At 40.7% G+C, this 24,905-nt stretch overlaps 1 protein-coding gene and 1 long non-coding RNA gene across 9 annotated transcripts in view; one reads left to right on the top strand and one right to left on the bottom strand.

The window, feature by feature from the left end:
* Positions 1–1,016: 1,016 nt before the first annotated feature.
* LOC144071558 (uncharacterized) lies at positions 1,017–24,072 on the top strand. Of its 3 annotated transcripts, XM_077596776.1 has the most exons (10): positions 1,017–1,152; positions 1,422–1,668; positions 2,345–2,424; positions 3,927–4,090; positions 9,984–10,076; positions 13,546–15,564; positions 15,651–15,725; positions 17,738–17,880; positions 19,125–19,432; positions 23,459–24,072. In XM_077596776.1, exons 3-6 carry the CDS (start codon positions 2,391–2,393, stop codon positions 13,567–13,569), a joined length of 315 nt encoding a protein of 104 aa, XP_077452902.1. In that variant the 5' UTR covers positions 1,017–1,152; positions 1,422–1,668; positions 2,345–2,390; the 3' UTR covers positions 13,570–15,564; positions 15,651–15,725; positions 17,738–17,880; positions 19,125–19,432; positions 23,459–24,072. The 3 variants fall into 3 exon arrangements, 2 of the variants coding, with proteins under 2 accessions (XP_077452902.1, XP_077452903.1); XM_077596777.1 differs by lacking the exons at positions 1,017–1,152; positions 1,422–1,668 and adding an exon at positions 2,150–2,246; XR_013299662.1 differs by lacking the exons at positions 2,345–2,424; positions 3,927–4,090; positions 17,738–17,880; positions 19,125–19,432; positions 23,459–24,072 and having other exon boundaries at positions 15,651–15,740.
* Positions 4,695–24,905, bottom strand: part of LOC144071559 (uncharacterized) — a 139,006-nt gene continuing 118,795 nt past the window's right edge. For 3 of the 6 annotated variants that reach the window (XR_013299668.1, XR_013299663.1, XR_013299665.1), the window contains one exon: positions 12,051–12,865. This is a non-coding gene — a long non-coding RNA (uncharacterized LOC144071559). Of the gene's footprint in view, positions 4,818–12,050; positions 12,866–22,928; positions 22,998–24,905 lie in introns of those variants that run through there. The other 3 variants (XR_013299664.1, XR_013299666.1, XR_013299667.1) reach the window with 3 other exon arrangements.

The raw sequence follows: 24,905 nt of genomic DNA, 5'->3' as shown, positions 1-24,905 counted from the left end.
CATCAAAATAATGCACTTGAGTGCTATAGACTTTATGCAAGGTCATCCATTTTTCTTGATTGGCTGTAAATGTTTAAGATTTAATGTGTATTACCATCTTGAGAATGTTGAAATACTGTCTGATTTCGAACACATTCTGTGCAGTTATTTCGTAGGGGATTGGGAGAAAATCATTTGTTCAAATTTGTGCCTAACGTAAATAGATGTGCTCTCATATTTTCCGGAGCTAAATTACCAGTCGCTCTTGTCCAAGGAGGGTGTTAGAATAAATTAGAGGACAGCTTCATCAAGCAGCCTTCTTTCTCACATCCAAAGCATGAGTGTTGTCAAAGAGTGTGACGCAGTGAACAAGACAAGTGTGTCCGCCAGCTCGCATAGAAATGACACCATGCATCACTCTGTTAAAACATTCCTCTCAACTTCCTCATTAATAAAGACTGGTCACAAAGTCTAATATGCTAAGTGTCCGTATTTAAGAAAAGGTTCATTTAAGTGGAGAACACCCACGTTGGCTCTGCCCCTTTTGATTACACGCAGTATAGGCTTGCTTGTCAGATTAGACCAATCAATTAAAACTCAGTTAATCTGGCACATATAAGTATTTCTGGAATTCACTTTACTGGCTCATTAGGAATGGTCACTTTATATATTTAACAGTTTTAGGAAAATATGAAAAAGTACTTATATGTTCCTGTTTTCCTGACTGTCTGTGCTGCATTTACTTCCAGGAATTGTCAGATAAAGTGTTTTGTCTCTGAATAATCCAACCTGACAAGCACGCTTTTGGCCCGCTGCTTTATAGGATCTTCATCTCTGTTCATTTTCAACTACACATGTTGTATTTCACACATGCTTCGACTTGTCATGCCATGTCGGCTTTATTTAACGGCACCTCTGGACTCCGAGCCGTGATACTCGCCGAGTGCATGTGCTCCTAGATATCTGTTACAATTAGTTTTTGATTAAGGAAGCCCTGTGCGGCTGTTTAAGGGCCTTTAATGTTGTGCCAACTGGATGATGATGGAGCGAGCGTCTGCGCTTGCCCCTCCAGTAACAAAAGTAGCCAATAAAAAGGCTCCGAGTGAACCAGTTTATCTTCTTAATGGAAGCCACATGACCTTCCCTTTCTTGACTTCCTCTGCCTTCTAAAAAGTAGGTAACTGTTTCCCCCCATCACAATGAGATAATACTACAGTATGTGATTTTTTGCATAATTCTATTGCATTTATTTACTTGTGGCAATGCTGATCTGCTTCGCTATTTTTTTACATGTTGATCTAAATGTGTCCTAATTAAATCCAAATTATTTTTTATTTAAGAAAACAACAACTTCAGACTTTTAGACTTTGTGTTACGCTCGTGGGTGGAGCCCCCAAGGTGCGTGGTCGAGGTCATAATTGTAATTGGGGTTGTAATCCTAGGGTAAAAACACGAGGTCAAAGATCAGACAAGACGAAGCAAGGAGGTAACACGAGAAGGCACTTTACAGTGAACTGATAAAGACAATCCAGCTCTGGGAAGCTTAAATAGTTCATTGGTGTCTGAAGAGCCGCACCTGCCATTGCTTAGCCCGTCAGGTGCTGGACTTGTGATTGGATGAGAGGAGCAACCTCCTGTCTGTCTGGCCCTGTGCCTGACATTTTGCCTTCTTGCCTTCTCTTTACAACGGTATGTACTTGTTCAAGTAATCTTAATATTCTCAATTTTGATATAACTGTCAAAAATAGTTAGCATATTTTCCGAACCATAAGTTGCACATTTTTCATAGTATATATTTTTATTTTCCTTTCTGACCACCGACAGCCTGTTTTTCGGCTATAGTTAATGGAAAATCTGTGATGCAAATGGGTCTCTATGGAACCTGTCGTTCTCCATTTTACTGTTGCTACTTTATCGTATTTTTGGGGGGTTTCTGATAACATAAATAATTACCCTCCCAAAAATGCAACTGAATATATTTTTTTCCTCGTAATTGTATATTCTTTGGCTGGTGCTACTTATAGTTCAAAAATACTGTAATCACTAGATTTAAAACCACTTTGCACTTTGGTGTGGAAGAACGATGTTTAATGAGATCCAATTTAAAAAAGGGGAACTAATTATTGTGGGGCATTAGGAGCTAGCAGTCCCTATACTTTTTTCTGTGCATGTTCAGATATGTAATGTGAGCTGCTATTTCCTGTATAATGTCCACACCGGATGAGGACATCATTTGCTGAACTCTCAGTGGAATAATCAACTACTTTGTGAGATTTAAAACATAACAGTATTACTGTGCACACATTGTCCACCAGTTTGGACAGAAAAGTGAATTCTTGGCAGAGTAGATGATATTTTTTTGCAGCTTTCGAGAAGACAGCAAGGCATCTTGTGATTTGCTCCTAAACATCATGGGGAGATTAAAAAAAAGGTTCTGGCATGCAAGTAAGTCTGATAACTTGCAGCTTGTGTCGTTTTTTGTTTAGTTTATACTTAATCCTTCGAGCTGAAAATGACCTTGTGAACTCAAGTAAGCTTTGGTGTGTTGCTTTTTACTGTTTTTCAAACTCTACCTTCTGTCACTGACTTATAGTTTTACCTGCAATCTGGATGCCTTTCAACTAAATGTACAGTAATTCAATCAGAAGTTAGAGAGCTACCAAGAGAATAATTCTGTCTATGTACAAGTCCACCTCAATGACAAAGTAAGTTAAAGAAATCTGAATGCATTTCAGTGGTTTTTTAAGTGAAACTTAAGAATAAATATGAAGAGTAGAACGTCCAAAAGGACTAACAACTGAACAAATTTCATTTGTTTTTGTTTATTTACAGAAAATGAACTTGAATGAAAAAAAATACCACAAGAGAGAAATGTAATTTGTGGTGCGTGCTTTGGGCAGATTTGCAGTGTCTCTTTATCTACTGTAATTTCTATTATTGTATATGTCGGAGAGATTACAGATGAGAACATACACAGAAATTGTGTTCCTCAATCATGGCATTTCCACATTATCTGTTGCAAATGAACTAAGAAAAATGTCAGCATCAAATCTATAAATTTAACTTACAAGCACCCACGCAAATATATGTGTGGCGTTGATACGTCGCTGGTCAAAAACGAACAACAATTAGAATTCTCTAGCCATCCCAGCAGCAGCAGTGGCTCTCATGAAAACACGCGTTTGTGCACACATGGCCTGGCCTCTAACCCACAGCCAACCTTGGCTTAATCATTAGCATGACCCATTATCTGATTGCCGAGCAGGTAACCATTAATAAGTGTTTGCTCACAGATGACCCTGTCTAAAATTGAGCACGCCATTGGACTCGCGGATGAAAGCAGTATGCCTGATGAAGATTTGTTTTCTATTTAAAACAAACGAAAAAGGGGAGGGAGGTAGCTGCCCAGATGAATACATGTTGGTTCATGAAGGCATACCTGTCAACCTCTGCCGATAACTGCCCTTATAAATGATTATGATTCCCCTTAAAACCCCAAAAAAACCCTTACAAACACTGTACGAGTCGTACGGTGTTTGTAAGGTTTTTTTGGGGGGTTGTAAGGGGAATCATAATCATTTATAAGGGCAGTTATCGGCAGAGGTTGACAGGTATGTGAAGGGAAGCAGGTAAGGTAGATACATGGTTGACTGACATCCAGAATGTACAGCTCCACTAACAGTAAGACAATGACCAGGTATCCAAAGGAAATGCAGAATAATAAGATAGCAGTGTAACTTTTTATCATTTTCCGTTTCATTCACTGTACTGGATCTCATTTAGTGTGTGGCACTGTCGTTGTGCACAAGGATAACTCAGCATCCTCCTCTCTCTGGGTGAGGAGGCTGATATACGGCGGAGGTGCCCTGACATACTTATATCTGTTCATGTCCTCCAAAAAAGACAAGGAGAGTCAATTACAACGACGTGGCTGTGATAAATAACAGGTGACCTCACACACCGGGCTTCCCGTGCGAGACCCGACAAGACAAGCCCGTGTGAGGTTCGCACAGGCACCATGTGGGCCACGCCTGGAGAGGAAGGGGCCACAAAGGTGGAGGACGGAGAACAGAGGACGTTTGGATTGAGTGTGGAGAGACGTTTCTCCAAGGTAATGACAAGTGTAAAAGCACAAAGCTTTCATGCGGGCTTTACAGCGGCAGGTGCTCTGTTTTTGTAAAAGATACGTTCTCAACTGTTTGTCAGGCGAGTACCAGCATTTCACATCACTTCCCACATTTTGATAGATGTAGAGAGCAGTGTTGTGCCTTAAATAGATGATGAAAACTGTCAAAGTGAGTTTTATAAACCTTGGTCATGGCCAAAAATATATTAAATATCATAACTGGCCCCTTCTTTCAAGCCAATCTATTATATAATACGGTTGTAGAAAGGCAGAATGAATAAGAATATATGTAAAGTTATCCCCAAAATTCTATATCTCTGATGCTCGCCTTTCAAAATATTGATATTTGCAAAATAAAAAGTTAACTTAGGATGTTTTTTTTTATTGCCGGAGCAGTCCCCAGCTTATGTTGAAGAGTTTTATCTGGCAGGTTTTTTAACCTTTTAAGGTAAAGTATATCTTAGGCCAAAGCTATGTTAACAAAACAACAAAACCAAAATGACATTCTAATTTGTCTGAAAAAACATATAATAGAATCAAATGGAAAACAGGAGAGCGCAGTCTTATTTTACTCTTTTTAACGAACAATATTGCACCAACACCTCATATTCTTTGCATAATGACAGATAAATGCATGCACATAAGCAAAAAGTGGGGAAATGTGATGGCGTTCGGTGTTGTCGGGGGTCCGAGGTCCTCTGGGAGACTCTGGCTGAAAGAAAGGGAGGAATGAGCAACAGGCAGACACAAGGGCACAGGCAGATGTGTGCAAAGATAAATGAGGAGATAAATCAAAGTGTGTCTGGGCCCAAGGCACATTTGCATTCCTCAAATGAAACTCCAAGGAGAAAGACTGGCACGGCGCTCAGGAGACTTGAAATAAAACATACACGCTCTATGCAGTGTGTATAATGTCAGTGAGTGAGAGCGTATGCTTCCTCCCAAGGACTTTGCCTGGCATCGGCGTGATAAAGAAAGCTTCTTTTTACAGCTCAGTAATGAAGCCCACTGACAGTTACTGAGTGACGACAACTCCCGACACAGCTTTTATCACATGTTGCACTTAAACAACATCATCGAGTGCAGGAAAATTGGAGGTAATTTCGATAACAAGCATTCCTTGCGCTATAGGGGGGGGGGGGGGGGGGGGGGGGGGGGGGGGGGTCGCCCACACGTGGCTCATTTAAAAGGCAGGTCATGTTTGATCTACGGAGGTCCTGGGTTGCCTCAATGTCACACGAGGAAGGACATCATAGCATTCCACATCTGATGTTCATGTCCGAGTGACAGGCAGCTACTACAAAAGGATAGGTTCACACTCATGTGGCAACATTTAAGTAACAGAAACATTGTTGCTAACTTTTAGATGCAAAATTGCATGCAAAAAATATTGTTCATTAACAACAGCAGGTATGAATAATTACACAGAAGGATTTTTTTTACAATTCATACCGTAATGGTGTAAATAAAAATGAAATTTAATTTGTAATAATGTTTTGTGTGATAATTTCATCGATTTCAAGTGATGCCTTGCTATTCTCAGTTTGGAAAAAGGCTTTTTTTACAACATGGCTAAGGTTCAGTCTATAATTTTCCCACTTCAAAATGGACCAACAGGGAAATGAACAAAATCAAAGCTGTAACCCATCACACAATAACAAACAACAAAGATGGCTTTTTCAGTGTCCGCACAGCTGACTATTTACGCTTCTGAGTCCTTACGATTGGTTAAACAAACGACAGTATTAGTTGTGTGTTTGAGAGGAAAGCGATTTCATGTACAGTAAATGACCACTAAATGGAATCTGTTTGTGAAACGGCTTTGGCAAACTTTACAAGAAGCTGTTTTGTAGGCTTTGCAATGAATTTACTCTAAAAGAGCATTCACCCGTTTAGTTTAGGGAGCAATTGTAGCAGTACATATTACAGTTAAAATGTCAATTTGCGTTTGCTTTCCTACGTAATCATGCTCACTCGCTCGTAACTTTTAGCAGCTCTGGGACTTTCCCATGAACGGTGTGGCCAGAAACGTAGTAGTGGGAGGCGGGCGTGAGTATGTGTGGGAGGCAGCATGAAGGAGGGACTGTCATCACTAATTCCTCGCCAGGCAGCCCCGAGAAGTGTTGACTAACTAATGGCCGTGTTTAACAAGTGAAGTGTAACATGGTTGAGGAAACACAGCTGGATATGAGTTCTGCGCATTGAGTGAATCACAGAAAACAATTCATTGTTTTCAGCGTCACCCACCCGCACACAACGTCGGGGAAAGAGGGAGTTAAAAGATGGTGAAGGGGAAACAGCTGGAATTTTTCAAAAGTGTGGTTGGCGGTGGGGTCACGAAAGCACTATCTCTGCGGTGCTGTGGTGTGAGTGGAGAAGAAAACAGTAGTTCAACACTTGCAGCGGAACGAGAGGAAATTTAGCAAAGCATCGAAGTAAAAGAGAAGTAAAGTATGGACGTTTTTGGGGGAGTGGAGGACATTAGTAAAGTCAAGTTAGGGTTTAGTAGTGTTAGGTTCTAGGAAGGGTTAGAGGTTTTGGCTAAGGATAAGACGGACTATTGGAATTGAGAATAGTTCAAGTGGGAGGAAAGACAGATGGCTTTTCAAATCAGGGTTCGGGTTATGGATTTAAAGGGATTGTGTTGGGGTTCAGTTTAGGGTATAGTGTGTCCGGGCGACCAAACGTCCGGCGACCAAACGTCCGGTCACGAGTGTGTGTGTTGAGGCAAGGAGCTCTGGTGATGTTGTTTAAAATGTTATGTGTAGCATTACAAAAATGGGTTAAGTAATAAAAAATGAGTTTGGGCCAAATCTTTCTGCATTGCCTCACATGAAGGGAGCCAAAACAGTATACTTTTAAGAAGATTGGGGTAAGTGTCAAGGTTAAAAAAAAAGATGGAAGGATTAGAGTTGGGTTATGGCTAGAGCAAGGGTAAATTGTAGCTATGGAAAAATATGTCGTATTTGTGCTCTCTTCTCAAGGTTCCTCATTTATTATCTGCATATGCTTTTTGTTTCTTGTTATGGGAGGGGGTGGTGTCTTGGGGCATTAGGGTGGCTTAGATCAGGGGACTTCATCATTAATCATTATTTAAAAATATCTTCATGTTTTTTCTTATACTTTTAGATCGTTGTTTATATTTTTACTGTGATGATTTATTTTTTAAAGAGCCTTCTACTGTTATTTATTAGACATGTATCCATCTATTTTTAACACCACTTATCCTTGTCAGGATCTTGGGTGTTGAATATAATAATGTTAGTCTTAGACACAAAGAGATGCTTGACTTTTTAGTCCTCACTTTCCATTCTGCTTTTGTAGCCTGAACAATGCATTCTGTCGGTGTCTTTCTCATGTCATTGTATAATGTCGTTATCAAGTTCCATATGTTGTTGCGTAATGGCAGAAAAAAATGTGTTTAATTACCCTCAAGTGACAAACTCTCCTAGATTTTAAGTGACCAAATACAGCTAATCGCCCAATAAACGGCTACATAAAGCTTGTATGGTTGAGTTGAAAGGTACCTTGTGAACTATACCATAAATTCTGTTCAACCAGCATAGGCTAAAAATACACTTAACAATTATCTGATCACAAATTTGGGCGGCAGCAGCGCAAACATGTGTTGCGACGATGCGGTGGAACCGAGTCAATGTTTCATATTATAATAACTACAGCACTTCTGGCCAGACTGCAGCTCATGCTGTTTTTGTATTCCTTTCCAGAGCTTGTTCATAACTCTGTTTGGATGCCAAGCTTTTTCCTCGCCTATAACGAGGCAGCAACCGAGTCATTTCATTTTTACAGAGCTGTTTTGTTTCAATTGAAAGTGTTTCCCTAAAAACGTGGCTTCTAATGAGCATTTTCACTCTGCCATTTAGGACCAGGAGGCGGTTGCTTTTTAAACACATGTTCTTAATTTTTTTTCTAACAGATCTCTTTATTAGCTCACGCCTGCCTCCTTGAAATTAACTTTTGAACAATAACTAAGTTACAGTATAGAACATTCTTTGTTGCACAGAAATAGCCTGTTATATTGAATTATGCATTTATGCAATTATGCAGGTTTTATATATATATATATATATATATATATATGTATATGTATGTGTATATATATATATATATATATATATATATATATATATATATATATATATATATATAAAACCTGCATAATATATATATATGGGTTATAAAACCTAATCTTCAATATTATATATATGTTTTATAACCCCAAATATGAATGTTTAGTTAAAACTTTAAATCTTAAAACCACAGTCAAAAGCCTGAGTTGGCATCTTTTTATTATTTGGTTAGTTTTATTGCCTTTTCCAGCAACATAGCGCTGACGTTTTGCCCGTTGTTGCATTCTGCAGAGTGACGGCTAGATTTGGGAGGGTGTTGGTGGGAGAGGCCCTAAAAAAATCTAATCATTTGTGGTAGAAAGTCAGTGAGCATTAAAAGCAATGGAGTCAGTAAGCATGTGTCTAATTGGATGACAATGTTTCCCAACAGCTGGATCAGAAAATAGGTCAACATCGGTCCCGCCCTCCAACCTCACCACTGTCATCTCCTACACTACACAGCCAAATTAATGGCTATTTGAATGGTGGAGGAGGAGACCAACAAATGCTGTTGTATTAATCAGTGTATTATTTTGGAATGAATGAAAGACTTTTCAAACATCTAAAAAAGAAAAATTACAAATCCCACTTTAACTTGACATTTCACTGGCAATGAATCAGGCACATTTTTTTTCCAATGGAAAACACATTAGATGGCATGAGCAGAGCATCTTGACTAAGTGACTTTATTAAAGGTGGCCCGGTGGAGCGAGTGGTTAGCGTGTCGGCCTATAGCTCTGAGGTCCTGGGTTCAAATCCAGGTCATCTACACCTGGGTGGTGTTTGCATGTTCTCCTTGGGCCTGTGTGGATTTCATCTGGGTACTCTGGTTTCCTCCCAAATTTAATTCAATTTCGTTATTCCCCCACCTCTGGCCCAGAGTCAGCTAGGATAGGCTCCAGCACGCCCCGCAACCCTAATGAGGATAAAGCGGTTCAGAAAATGAGAAAATGAGATGAGAATACTTATTAAATAAATCCAAATCTTCTTTAAACTTCCTTTCATTGCTTTTTCCTCTGGTTGCGTTGCTTCCAGATGTGAGTTTTCATATTTAAGCGTTTAACCAATCACATTTCAGCCATTATTTGTTGCCAGGGTCAGAAATCTACCTTCACAATCAGTTCGGTAGGTCCTTTATCATAAAATAAACGTCCATAAAACTGTAGCTTTAACCAATCGGATTTCGAGTTGGCGACACCAAGTCCCTCCCATAGGCGTAGGTATACGTCATCGCTTTCACAAACTATGATTGGCTTGTGAGAGCGGACTAGCCTGAGCTACCAAACTGTATCTTTAGCGAGGTGCACAAACAAATATATTGTTGTGTTGAATTAATAGCGGAGGAGAGGAAATTGATATGGTTGCACGTTATCATGAAAACAATGAATTTTTGTGTGTATTGTTAATATGCATGACTTAGGTCAGAGTTCAAATCAACCTTCAAAATGGCGGATGAGCCAGGAGCTAGTTTAGTTGTGGACTGAAGAGCAGCTCAGAAGTGACGATTTACCGAAGAAAGACCTGATAAAACTCTCACAAGACAATGCAGCGGATTCGATACGTTGTCATTTGGGGATTTTGAAGCCCCATGTCTCATTTTAAGAGTGATTTTTGACGGGAGCATGCTTAGATCGTGTGCCGTAGCCCCACGTGGATGGAACCGTATAATGTTTGCAAACAAATTGGCTACATTGCGTTAACTTTAGCTCTTTATATTTGAAAAGAAATTATTCCATTGTGTGTTTCAGTTTCTCAAGGAGCACACACTTTGGGGAAACATGACGAATGTGGCCACAACGGTGAAAAAGGAGCAGCTTGTCGATGCCATATTTGTCAGCATGGTGAGTCATTTTAAAAAAATACTAGTTTCTATTTTCTCAATCCATGTAATAATTAAATGTCAACGTTCAGTGTTCAAGGCTTTACTAAATTATTGCAATATATTTCTAAATCCATTTTTAATATTTTGCAGGTTTACAAAAGAAAATTGGTGTGTAACTCGCTAAGTTTCAAGGAAATGTATTACATTTGGCTGCCTTTATAATTGAGTTCTGACATTGAGGGGGTGCGCCGTCTAGAACTTCCTAAAATTCCTCGGTACGCCACTGTAAGGAATTGATCAAAATATATTTCAATAATTGGGCAAAAATTATATTGGCGCTTAGCGTGAGAATTATTTTTTTTAAATGAGAAAAATAGATTTAAACACTAAAAACTAAATTTTGATGACTCTTTTGCGCAGTTGCATTTGCAAATTTCTGTGTCTCAAATCCTTTTCTGAACCACTTTATCCTCACTAGGGTCGCGGGGGTGCTAGAACCTATCCCAGTTGACTATCACACGCTTACACTCATACCTAGGGGCAATTTAGAGTGTCCAATCAGCCTACCATGCATGTTTTTGGAATGTGGGAGGAAACCGGAGTTATGTAAAAACAAAGAGGAGACCCACCCGTCCCTCATACAGGCACGCACAGACACAGCGAAAACAACAGCATCCTTATGCGATGAAGCTCCCCTAAGCCACTTAAATCTGTCCTGTTTGATAGTGTTTGTGAAACGTTTACTTGTGACCCATGCGCTCTGACTCCTTAAGCCACCCGCATGACTGAGCGGCGAAGAGAATGGCCTTTTAAGGCCCTAAGCATTGCCAGGCCCCCTCCTTATATTACTGATGATATCTGTCCTGAAGAGTTTGCTGACAAGAGGCCCCTGGATCCGAAATAGCCATAAAGCAGATGAGGAAATTACATCTCCCACAACACATACTGAAATGGCCTGTCTGTTGATAGAAAAAGGCACTCTGCAGGTTCTTTAAGCGAGGATTTAGCCTAAGACCCTTCTTCCTCAAACCCGTGGACACTACGACATCCTGAGTCAGTGGCCATGGATATCTTGGCACCACACTAACGCTTGTCAAACTCAAAGGCGTCAGAGGCCTAAACAGCAGTCAGGGAAATCCTTAAGCAAACCATCTGGCACATTCTCGTCGAGATTTCAGCAAATAGACGTGTGTCGTCAAAGCACGACGACAACGACATGTTTGGACAAATTGTTCGACATGTGCGCTTTGTAGCAGTGAGTTTGATTGAATATCGGAGGAGCGACGGAGTGACAGCACAAGACGGCATTAATCCCTTAAGCCCCTCAATGATGGCCTCTGACCAGGCCATATGAGATCCACTACCCTCTACTAATCTGCTCCAAACAGTGATGAACCCAGAAAGTGGCTATAGCATTTAACAAACTGTTGACAGTGGGATTATCCAGTTTGTGGGAATTCAGACGTAAAAAAAGCTAAGCTATGAGTGCACATTGCTCGATGTAAACAAGCATTTTATCCCACTCAATAATTACAGTTGATGACGGAAACCCAAAGGGTGCCTTCAAAGTGGCTCATCTTTTACTGGTGGGATGATTACGAATGGTGTCTGGATGACCATGGCTGTCAACAGCAGTGGAATAGCACACGAGATTTAGAAGTGTTGTTCAACTTAAAGTTGGTACACTTATTTTCACATTCTGTATACAGCGGGACTCACATAGTTTAAGAAAACATTTTTCATGGGCCAAAAAATACAGTGCTACCGCTGCTTATGTACCTCCCTATGACTGAGCTCACATTTCAATTAACTCCCATCTAAAATCATACGATGTTGAGCAGGTTTGATTGCATTTGCCTTGTACTGGTTCAACAAAACAAATCAATGAAATTTTACTTGTAACTCAGAAAAAAAGGGACACTCATGAATCAATGTGGGGCTGCAATCTCTTCCAGATAATGTTAAAAATAAAAAAAGGGGGTAAAATGGAAAATTCCATTGTCTATAACTTACATGAACGTGACAGTAAAGTAAATATTTGAATGATGCAACACAGGTCTCCTTCAAGTGTCATTTTTACATGCCAATGCGCTTTTATAAATTGTCTGTATGTGGCTAAGGAGGTTGTAGCTGCCCCCAATTCAAACCCTTAACATTGGCCGCTGTTGTAAACAATGCTTTCTGTTGCAAGTTTATGCAGCTGGTGGCAAAGACGCAGCCTCAAAGCCTGATCCGACAAAAAGCCGAAAGGCTAAGCTCTGCATTTTATAGCGCCTCTGGTGAAAATCTAGAATCTGGAGCAAATCACATATCACAAGTCGGGGAAGACAGCGGCCTGTCGCACCAATCGTTTGGCAGTCACCGGTGGACGGAATATAGGCGCAGTGGGTGAGCAGGAGGCGTAATCCTGTTTTTACACAGACTGGCAGCTTAAATAAAAGTGGAGTTCACCATTTGGATTCGCAGATGACAGAGCTGTCTTCCCAGATGGCATCTAATCTAGCGGCGGGTTGTGACGCGACGCCCGTTATCCTCCCTCTCAATGACACGTTTGAGGACAGGTTGCCAGATTTAATGTGTCTCCCGTCGCCAGTAGGTATCCTCTTTAGCAGCACGCACTCGCATTACTGGGCAGTTTACAAGAAGCGGTGACAGGGGCCAAAAATGCCTGCAGGTTTACTGTCCGGACTTGGTAGAGTAGGGTGTTGAGGTGGGCCGTTCCATTTGGCTGGTTTAATGAGCCGTAGTGTAGACAGCGGACCGGCTGGGAAGATTCTTCAAATGTTCTCACATTGCAAATGAAGAGGTCTAAAAACAACATGTGTCAACATGCAATAGCAGGAATTAAGGGATTTCATCATTTGCAGTTGATACCAGTATTAAAATTTAGAGAAGCCGGTGTCCTACAATCTGGACCTTTGTTAAATATTGAGGCATGTATCCATGACACTTTTGCATCCATCCATGTACATTGGTAAAATAAATTAATTTAAAAAAAACTTTCCAGGAGGCACAATTATTGATTCTTTTGTCATTACATAAAGGGTAATGACATATGAATCTTCATTCAAACTACTATCACACACGATGTAGCAATACAAATAAAGCTGTAGGTGAATAATTTGGAGCTTACGAGCTTAGAGATAATGCTCAATATAAGAGTGGAGATTCCCCCACCATCTCACACACACATGCATACACACCAGTTGGCTGGGATTCTGACTTTGCTGAGAGAAACATTCCCTCCAACTCTCATCCCGATAGGCTCTATAGAAACCTCGACCCCACACCACGACACAGAAATGGGAATCAGCTGAAAATATGTGACATAATCACATTAGTGTCTTCGGCAACACAAAGCGCATAGTCAACTTCCCTTGATCAAGGCACATCTGGAGGGGCGGGGACCTTGAACCACCCCCGAATCCCCCCAACCCACACTCCCTACACTACTAAAATGAAAACAAGCTGCTTCACTCTGTTCGCAGGCCGATGCAGGACAAGAACTTTGACACAATAATGGATGAGCTCCGGCGGCCTCGCAGCCTCCATGTGAAGATGCCAGAAAAAAAGAAGAAAAAAAAAACAAGGGGGAGAAGATCTTGAATAAGCCTTGGAACAGAACGCCCACTGCTTTCCCAGTGCCACTGAACTCTGACCTGGAAATGTGAATGTTCAAAGCAGCAATTTTTATCCTCTGAAAGTGGGAATAGAGAGAGCACTGTTGTTGTCACTTTATTGCACATTGGATAGGTCAATGAAAAATATTCTTTAAACGCATTCATGTAATTGAGCTGAAACGGCAAAAGTCAGACAAAAGTTTGTCATTTTCACTTAAGGGAGGACACCATTCCTGATTTCTCAAAGTATAGAGGCAAAAAGTATATACTTGCAATGCAAATTGATTGGTGAAATACTAATATTTTTAACGAATGAACCATATTCATGACGCAATGCTTTAATTCTCCAGGATCTACCATTTATGGGTACTATACACATGTTGGAGAGAGACCTGTGATCAACTGGATCGTTATGTACTGATACAGTCTTGAAGGAATTCTCTTAAAGCGTTCATGTTGCCCATCCTGCAAGTGGTGGCTACATTGAATACTTTTGAGGGAGGAAGTTAAAATTTATTGATAGTTAAATACTTGCGACATAAGCTTTTCTACTGGATTAAGGCGATGGAATTGAGTCTCACTATGTATTCGCGGAATTGTACACACTGCAGTTAGCCTAAACGTTGGAGATGTCAGTCATCAGAAACAGCACCATGCTTCAGATATGAACATCCACAAATATCTTCAAGAGTCCACTACCTCCTCCACCTCCCCCATATACGTAATGCAAGGAACAAAGACTGGTTTCTGTTTCTGCTCTCGGCCCACTGTGAGAGAGAGGGCCTGGCCAGCCCATTAACACCCACCTCCACATGTTCCATTCCAACACTGGGAGCTAATTGCAAACACTGGCCAGCCTTAAAAAGCTCTCCGAGGAGGGAAGAGAAAAGAAGACGGAGAGTGCGTGAGGTAGAGAATGAAAGCCGGCGGGCAAAAAAGTGAAAGTGAGAGCAAGTAGCTTAAGTGAGGGAGGTAGACAAAAAAAGACAGAGGTGCTCAGAAGCAAGGAAGGGGGGACCACAAAGGGGGTGCTAACAAATCCATAGGCGAGTCCACTGCACAAATAGTTGTTCACTATATGCTTCTCCAGCAAGGTAGGGCCTCCAAATGTTCTACTTTTGTTCTTGGTGGAATTCCTCAAGACCGCGGGCATGTGCTGTGGTCTTTTTTGCCTTTCTTTTCGTCTCTTCAATATGCAACGTAAGTGCGCAAGTTGGAGCAGTAACCCCTGCATAAGGATGTACAAATTCTGATTGGTCAGGCAGGAACTAATACAAATCTCTAAGGAAAGTAGAACACTCAAAATAATAGCTTTGAACTGAAATCCAGCCTTTGAGTGTCCTATGATTCCATTGCCTCAATGAAGTTACGGAATGGCTTGCACGTTCTTGCCTTTTCGAGTTCAAATCCCTTGAGCTAATAGGATGGTATTTTTTTGGCTTGACAAAATCGTGTGGATAAGGCAAAAAAAAAGTATGTATTTATCACACAATAGCACTTCCACAGCTGAGCATCACTGTCAAGAGCCACGTTAGACTTTGAGCTGTAATACCTTCAAGGGGATCTTTGAATCTTCAGCTACAAGAAGACATCTCCACATAAGACACATGATGGGCATGCGACTCATGTCTGGCCTCGGGGTTGCGGTTAGCGCGGTCGTTCCCACATGTAACGGCCTCTAATCAAGTCCTGTGCTGCACCGCCCGAGGCACGGGGATCAGACGGGTCTTAAAGTGTGCCATCAACCACAAATTACGGGCCTTGATTTGGGGTTAACCGAGTGCCACTCGACCGAGCGGAGCAGACAGTTGAGAGCACCTTGATTGGCACCAACCTGTGACGGAGCTTAGCCGCATCAGCGGGATAACGTCAAGACACATTGCTTGGGTGAGGATATCACATACACTCACTGGTTTCTTTATTAGATACTATTGCACTAACCAACTACCTTTTGTTCATTTCTCCACCACCAGTGTTAGACCAAAACTGACCACTACTATTTGTTGATGATCAAACTCTTTGTGGAAGCCTTTAAGCCAATCCGCCAGGTGATGTCTGCTGGCACATACCTCACTAAAATCACCCATGAAAATAAGAGACTGTTTTATTTCACTTTGCAAGAAGCTTTTTATCATGTGTACTTTTTGGCACATGAATTTTAAAAAAGTGGTAACAGCACAAGGACATTGTGGGTGCCAGGTTTCTCTCTCTCTTTTTTAATGTCGGGTCTTACTTTGCAGTCACCTTATTCAGTGCCTTTAATTACCACATCGTAAAGCACAGGCAGACATTTTCCCTCAAACCCTCCATTCTCCCAGATGCATTTCAAGTAGACTTTGTTAACATGAGCCCAAATGAAACGAGAGCTAACCCCAGATGGAGGCCTGGAGATGACTCCACCGCAAGAGCATGACTTGCGTTGAAGGCAAGTGGCCAACAAAGCAGGCTCCTACTGTTTAATGTCAATACATACACAGCCTTGCTCTTGTATTCTGTAAACAAGGTTAATGCTTATTTTAATTGAGAATCCCAGGACAGAATGTGACATTTCCTATTTGGCCAAATGCATGTGACGCAACACGTCTATTCATTCTAATGTCTATTTTCCAAAGTCTTTCGACATTTTCACATTGCACTTGGCTTTCTTTGTTTGCCACAAGGCAGCGCTCGAAGACGACAACAAGTTTGCCCATATTTGGTAACAATTAGCAGGCAACGACTAACTAGGACAGAGGGTTTTCCCACTGGTTGGTCTATAATTGTCGTAGAAGTATGTTAAACTAAACTAGCAGTTCACTGCATCTAAATGGTGTGAACACATTTTTAGATATGGGCCCCTATTTTTCGTCTTACATACAGAGCTTCTTAGTCCTTAAGTAAAACGTAAAGCCCCTCCATTATCAACCCAAAAGAGGGATTATGGCTAATTGATCATTGTAACCAGATAATTGGGCCCGAGGACCTATCCACATGGAGAGAAGAACCCTCCTAGTCGCCTTGTGAAAAAGGCACAAAGCAAGGGGGTGGAGTAATGCGAGTTAAGGGATTCTCAGCAGCTCTTGTGAGAGCTTGTTTCACATACACGTCTCAAAGTGGAGCTAATAACCTAATGCTAGTGTGTTTTCACTCTTGAGGGGTCTTTCTTCTTGGCACCTCCAATATTCTCCCAGATCCCTTTGCTCAAGGACCCTTGAGGGACTTTGTTGAGCTAGCCAAATTCCACACAAAGACTTGCACTCTCTTTATCCCTTTTTGTCTCTCCCTCTCACATACACACACTCACCAGTATAGTGAAACATGCAATGCACATGCTTGATAAGGGAACCTCCCTGACATCATTATACTCAACTTATAAATGCAGGAGCTCTCGACAATTTCAGTCATTCTTTCCTTGGTGAATTCTCATGTCACTTCGTTTTAGAAGTTCATACACGTGATTTCTTTACGTATCTTGATAAAACCAGATCTTTGAATAGCTTTGATTGCTGTACAATAATTTTGATATTTGTAGGATTTATATTGTCAGGAATTTCGGATGGGTGTCACCCGGTGCAAACCAGTAAATGTATTGAAGTCAACGGCTGAGCAAGTGGAAGTCAGTGTAACTCTGCTAATGGGGTCTCAATCACTCTACGGTGACCCTTCCCTCCTCCCATCATCGCTCTAACTGTCCTTGGCTCCTCCTCTGGTACCTGGGCTCTTTGTGAACCCTATGTGACAGTTGTATCTGTGCTAAGAACTTAGGTCGCCTTCTGCTATGGACCCACATGCCCTCCCTGCAGTGCAAATAGTCGTTCTCCACTGCCAACAGGCAGGTGGCTTTTCTGCTCCCTGTGTTGTCCTCTGAAACTCACCAGACTACTGAGTACACTAACAGAGGACACAAGACTCACCACTATGTCCAATTTACAAAGATGGAAAATGTCTCCTCAAATTCAAATTGAACTACAGATACCTACATTCTCACAGTTATAGAAGCAAAATGTTTACACAGTGTTACTTCCCAGGACGGCTTATTCATGGTCTTTTATAATCCCAGACTTCTGCTCCTTTCAAACAGACTGGATTTCACAGGCATTGGTAGCAAAGATCCTTTTGCTGAGCTCTAGTAACAATGTGATTGTACATGAAACCACTTGCGCAGATGGAGGAGTTACTACTGCAAGTTGGCAGCGAGCAAGACAAACTTTATGAGAAATACAGGTGAGAGTGACTTTTCACTTCTCATATTATAAAGCTATAAAACTTCAGGGTAATTGACTTTCCACTACTTCTGCCTGTACAACCATACACGTGGCAATCCAAGCTATTATGTTATGCTCATCATCGTGGTAAAGTTTCAAATAAACGAATGGTTAGTGCTAAGTGAAGGTCATGGTGAAATAAGCAGCATCTTTACTCCTGCTAATGGCACATTCTGTAGCTTCCTATTGATAGTGGACACAAAAACAAGCAGCTCATACGTTTGGAAGGTCAAATATCAATTGAATCTAGAGTTTCTCTTTATGTGATTGATACGTAACAGTTTACAGCTTCTCTATTGAATGGAAAAAGAATACATATGAAGAGCCCCTATTCCAATGTTATGATTTAATTAGAATTATTCAGAGAAAAATCCAATCTATACAACCAGAACTACACTTTCTACAAATCTATAAATGCAGTTAATCAAATTCATTAGCCCAGTCCAGCCCTGAGTTTGTTTAAAAAAAGTTAATAAGGCTATTCAGAATGAATGGAATGAAGACATACCTTTTTTTGAATGGATTGCTTTTCTCTTTTTGAAAATATCTCTTGAAATTGAGTTAATGAAGAATTTATTTGTGATTTTAAAAAAAGTATTACATTATGTAACTATAAATATAATGATGTTCAAAGTAGACTATTTACAAGACAAAGAGCAGCAATATTAGTTGAAGGTTAGTTGAAAAAGAAATTTTAATATCTTGCCGTGAATTTTTTTTTTTGGAATGAAAGATTTAAATTTGGACAGAACTAAAAATGAATAACATTGCGTATGGATTCAAAAAATTGCATTTTTTTCTCCCAAATACTAGATATTCAAAAACATTAAATTTAATATGATTATTCTACTTTCCTACATCCTTTACAATGGAGGTGGTGTAAAAAAAGAAAAAACTCATACAAGCCAAGAACAAGCGAAAAGGGCGAATCATGGTCTACCATTACAATACAGAACCTACCCACCCATAATTCAATAGAGGTATTATTTTAACCATTCACCAATCAAACTTGGCCTGAATTGAATACTAAAGCACCTGCTTTGAATCCATAGCCAATTACCACGGCATTGTATTGCATTTTGACATAAAAAGTCATTTGAAATCATCTCGTCGGGTTCAAGTCATAATAAGGCCGAGCAGTGGCAGTTGAAGCACAGTAGCCGAAAGGTTAATACAACCAGCACATGTTGCCTCGTACAACAGGTGGTGCCGCATGATCGGCGGCTCCCAGCATTCCAGCTTTTCCATGCTGGTGGCCCTTGGTATTCTTGGATTTACGCCACCTTCCCCTCCTTTCAAGCGTACAGGCCTGACTGACAAGCTAATCGTCAGGCTGGGATCCCCTCAGCTATTGATTCCTCAGCAACACAACACCCTCCCAGTCAATGTAACTGCAATATAATGCTTGAGCTGTGAGGAGAAAGGGGGGCAACATTAGCGTGTTGAACAACTGGAAGAAATTTGCTGCCGCTGCCTGACTACGCTGCTGGGCTCCCTGTTTGCAGCTGCTGGTAGGTAGAAACAGAGCGGTGCAAATAAAGTTGTGTGGGCGGGAGGGGGCTTTGGGGGGGTTCTATGTGTCTCAGGGGTTGGACGCTTAGAGGGGTAGGTTATTAAAAGCCACAAAGTGGAGCCCATGCTGGGGATAGAGAAATAGCCACAGCGTGCGAGAGGCACAAAGAGAAAAAGAAAGGGGGCCCTGCTTTCTAAATTGTTTTAATCCTTTTGAGTGTTTTATTTCATTCAGTTCACCAGCTTGAAAAAAGTCTGTCTTGCCTGGCCACAAAATATCTAAAAGCAAAGGTTTGAGGTACAAATACCTTGCTACTGTATTTTAGTTTTTTTTTTTCAGGAATCAGTACTCTAAATTAGTGTTTATTTTTCTCGACACGTTTTGGTTTAATATGTTTCAGAAACTGTAGTTTATAACATTTCCTTAAGCACAAAGTTAATTGGATCTCTTTGAGCATGAAGTGTTAGTACATTTATCAAAGCTATTTTAACTTTTAGACGCTTTTGTTAGAGAAATAAATGCGTTCACTGAGAAAATACTTTCCACAGTAAACCAAACAGACAGATAGCTGCCATCAGGTCATTTGAGCACTTCTCTCACTGCTCTCCAAATCCATAGTTGGCTACTCTAAGTATTGATCCTTAACCACAATTAGCCCTATTACTGTTGGTTCTAGTCATTTGGTCCACTATCCAATTTCCAAGCTGTGTGAACAACTTAATTAAAACAAATGTGCTACAAATAAATATCCGAGATCAGCAGCCTTCAAAAAGCCTCTTGTGGCCCACAGGCCTAGTAAATTCAACAAGGAATAAAGCCAATCAATGTGGCTGCTGGTCACTAATGCAACAGGGACTTCATCAAATGTGAATGGTGACAACAAAAACACACAACAGAATGGGTAGACAAATTATGTCTAATAGCCTCTTTGGGAAAAAACCTAACAGGCTGGTTGTGAGCTGCGACAACTGTTGACTCCCTCGAGTTTGAAGAATTTAAAATACTAAAACCTTATCAATGCCGACAAAATAAACAGAAAGCACCCAACCATCATCTTATCTAACCTACAGCATTGCACAAATGACCTCATATTTTTGTAAATAATTTATCCTAGATTTTCAAGGGACAACACTAAAGATGACATTTTATTTAAAAAAATGTTTGTTTAGATCTTTTGTAATATACAATTGTGTCTATTTAACCGTACCTTAAGCTTTTCAGGAAATTGTGCTCCAACACATTCACCTTCTAAAATGCATCACAGCTGCTCAATAGGGTTTTTGTCTGGGGGCGTGTGGGATGAATTAAACTCCACAATCTCCACTTGGCTATACATAAGGCTTTTGCCATCTCTTTAGCCAAATACTGTACCTGCCCCTTCATGGCTAACATTCCAAAAAGTGAACACTGTCCAGGAAAACCTAGTGCACATCCAGTAATGTTATTCGTTAACATGTCTTGTTCAATACATAGTACAATATGGCATGTTCCCAGAGATTGTATAATTGACTGTCCCAAACTGAAGCAAGCAGAGCCATACATTTTGTAATGACCTGCCCAACTTGGCTCACTCTCAAAACTCTAATCATGTTGTCCAGGTTGAAGATAATGAAGGAATGAGTAGCAGATGGTTACAGCGCTCATAAATAGAAAAGGTAATTAGAGAGCCTGTCAGAATATAAAATGTGCTGTTGGTCTTGCTAAGCAAAGAAAATCGATCCATTGACAGATATGGTGAAAATCTTTCTCAAGGGTGTTACTCACAGTCCCATGTAGAGCGCAAGAGATGACTGATTTGTCTTGGTTAATTAATGACTTAAATGAATTGAATTGAAATGAATGAAACAGGCTCATGTAAAATTATACTTAACCCTTTTCAAGCAGAACTGTATATGCTTGGGAGAGTACAACTACAGGTCAAATACAGTTTAACACACACACTGTATGTAAGAATATAAATAGATCAGATGAAGTCAATTGAAGTGAACAATGAAGAAATGTAGTGTAAGCAGTTTTAAGGAAAAGCCAGCTCAGGGTGATTTGTAATGCGTTGGATCGACATGAGGAAGTTCTGTTGCGTTTATCTCCAAAGAACTTCCTGTGTGTCCCCGAGCAGACAGTGACTTGGTTTTGAAGTCCTAAAAAGATATATCTCCCCAGCGTTGTATTACAGCTACACTAACTCAACTATATGGACACTCTTAAATGGTCAGCAAGGTGATTTATGGCAGGCTAATTCACTTTAAACTTAACAAAACCACACTCACATAAAAACGCCTCAGTCTGTTCAGTCAGGGTTATTTTCCATTTTATCCTTGCATAACGTAAATAAATGAGCCTCATGATTCATGGCTCAAAAATGCTTATGATATTATTACTCCTGGCCTTGTTTTCCTGATGTGTTTCAGTTGGATGTGACAATCTAGGTTGTGGGGTTGCAGGTCTTTTCTGGGTCACTCTTGGTGAGACATGGTCCAAACTGTCTTGGAGCAAAAAAGGGGCCATACTATTTTCTTAATATTTTCCTGGCGCTTTGCATAAACAGACGTGCAGCTCCAGCAACATTTTTCAATCCTCAGCCATTTCTAGGACGAGCGCGCCCCCATGGGAGTTGACACAAATACCACGCTATGGCTTTTTTGGAACGTTCACCTTGTTTTTGTTGTTTGTAAGGGGGGCCAACGGAGTCAACTAGGCCTGCTCAAGTTCTGACAACCAAATATTACATTTTCTGCCATCACCTAGCTCCGCCTGCATTTGTAATGCATTGTAAGGAAATATGACTAGTTGTAACCTTTGCAATAAAGAAAGCAGCAGCTTATTTTCATGAGACAAGACCACCACATTAAAATGGAGCGATAAAGGGAAAAAAGAAAGAAAAACTATGAAAATGTAAAACAATTATTCATTCTAAATCTGCTGCATAATTCTATTAAAGCTAAGGAAATCTCGAATCTGAATATTCATTTGTTTTTCGCAGCCAATAATGTGCAACAAGCGAGGGTGGCCTTTAATTGGTTAATAAGAGTATTGTGTTTGTAAATATCCGTAGGAACTAAACATCAATTGTTAGCAGACAAGCTGACATTTTGATAAGCATTCAAACCCATCAAAAAATCTAATTTACTACCAGTAATGCAGACATGTTAGATGAACTCAGTCAAAAGGCGGGAATCTGTGAAATGTATAATTGATGTAGGCCCTATATTTCATCATGGAGAGCTTGTTTAAAACTGCATGTACATATGTGGAAAGTATCTTGACATGGTGCAGCAAATTAGTAATTTCCTGTGTATGTATCCAGCAGGAAGTGGGGCCCTAGGGAAGGAAACTGACTGGAGATAGGATGTCACTGACCCCTGTACGTTAAGTCAAGGTTTGACCTTGAAGGCCAAATCATGTTGTCGAAAAGAGCAGAGATTACACGAACAGTTTTTGTTTTTAAATGGGATATATGTATTTAAAATGAATACATGAATACAATGATACCTGCTGTTAATGGTGGGGTTGGGAATCTTTGGTGCCTGAAGTCAGCAGGGATAGGCTCCAGCACCCCCTATAACCTGTGTGAGGATGAGTGCCTCAGAAAGTTACTCACTATTGGGAAAACATAATTAACAGTAATTGGTCAGCTTCACATCTTTTTTTATGAACAAAAATAACAAAACAAAACAGACGGCATAGCGAGTGTGTTGGTCTTAATTGCACGAAGAAGAGGGTCCCAGTAGGTGTGAAAAGTGTGCTCTAACTCGGAATCCTCTGGGCATTTTAACAAAAAGACACTTGTGAATTGCCTTCAATTGTGAGTGGAGAAAAAATGCATTATGTCCCTTTAATGTGACGCTGAGGAGAAGATGAAACAGTCAAGTGGGCTGATACTACCTGCTCACCTAGTTGAGAAGGAATACACAACACTACACGAGTACTATGAGTCCCGTCATAAATGTATGAAAGCACCTTCACCGATTAATGAACCTCCAAACGATAAGAAACCATTTGCTTTTTATTATCCCGTTTTGTCCAGGCCGTTCGCGGAGACCGTTTTATGTATTCAGCTGCCTAGCTCTCGACAAGCATGCGGAGCCGCTTAAACAAACCATCAACAAGAGCACAGCTGCAACAACAAGCGATCGATTGGGAGGCAAGTTAGCGTCTGAACACAGCGCCGCCGGCACGCTGGCTTCAGCAGGTGGGTTGGGACTTGTAATTTGCCGCTGAAGGGCTTTTGTGCCTGCCTGACTTCACAGAAACTGTAACTCGCGCCTCCCTTGATAGATAGCCATGAAGCCTGATAGAACGCGTGTGTTTGTGAGGCATTTGCCGCTGTATAAACAATCGACTCCCCACCTTACAGAACATCTGGGAACTCTCAAGAACTGAAGCAGAAACAAATAACCAGGGAGTCGTTAGTTGCTGATTAGGTTTTAAACAACTCATCATAGCTCATGGAGCTCGGCCCGCCGCCGGAATACTCGAGGAGAGAAAATGATTTCGATTCAATTTATTGCGGCAATGCTGAGAATCAAGCGCTTTCATTAATGCTGCACTAGAAGTTGACGGTTGTTATAATCATTCAGCATACTAAAGTTATTTGAATTTTGGTGCATGAATAGCTAATTAAATACTGTTACGTTTTTACAGTTGTTTTGTTTAGCTTGTGGTGTTTAAATCAGGTTGATCGGGTCAAATCGGGTCAAATCAGGTCAAATCAGGTCAATGACCTTTAATACAAAAAACACAACAACAGACTCCACACAGGACGACCGACTTGGGATCGTACCCAAGACCTCAGAACTGTGAGGCTGACGTGCTAACCACTCAGCTGCTATGACATCTATCCATAAAAAAAAAAATTAAAAGCAATTGTCCTCATTAGGGTTACGGATGAAGTACACCCACACACTTTTACGATCGACCCAACTGATAAATCACATATTCTGAGTAACTTCTCTTGTCAAGGTTCCACTCCAGTCCTTCATATCTTTCGCTGGCATTTGGCCTGTCAACAACCCCTCACCACATTCACTTTATGAGCGAATTGCAATTTCTGGTATTACTGCCCCTCTGCTCACCAATATGGCTTCGCCAGAGCAGCATTGCCGGCGTCACTATGGCGCCAATCTGCCTGTGCTATTTACTTTGCTGAATTCTATGTTCTCGCTCCTCCCTTAATCTCCCTGTTCAAACAAACAAGCAGCAAAGGCATGTAGATTCTTGTTCCCCGGCCCCCCCTTCCCATCATTCGGTTCAGCCATGTTTGCCAGCTCTCTTGAATGACGACCGGCCACATTATCACTGATACTCTCATCCGTGAGGATCGGAAGTCTGAGTGGGGCTTGAGAAGTAGAGTCTAGACTTTGCTTTGCTTTCCCAAAACAGAGAAAATGAACATTAGGTAAAATCCTTTTCCTTTTCGATAAAGCAAGTGATTTGCAAAATGAGCTTTATGAAAATATTGACATTCACAACAA

Source organism: Stigmatopora argus, chromosome 3 (genome assembly GCF_051989625.1).
Source record: "Stigmatopora argus isolate UIUO_Sarg chromosome 3, RoL_Sarg_1.0, whole genome shotgun sequence".
Lineage (NCBI taxonomy): Eukaryota > Metazoa > Chordata > Actinopteri > Syngnathiformes > Syngnathidae > Stigmatopora > Stigmatopora argus.
Note: the sequence above shows the minus strand (reverse complement) of the source record. Positions and strands in the feature narration are given on the sequence as shown.

What these genes read in the sequence shown, in the direction of transcription:
- LOC144071558 (XM_077596776.1), top strand. Translation starts at nt 2,391, where the DNA reads ATGGGGAGATTAAAAAAAAGGTTCTGGCATGCAA. An exon ending in AAAAAGGTTCTGGCATGCAA is followed by an intron (nt 2,425 to 3,926) that starts GTAAGTCTGATA and finishes GATAAATAACAG; the next exon opens with GTGACCTCACACACCGGGCT. An exon ending in ATGCCATATTTGTCAGCATG is followed by an intron (nt 10,077 to 13,545) that starts GTGAGTCATTTT and finishes CTCTGTTCGCAG; the next exon opens with GCCGATGCAGGACAAGAACT.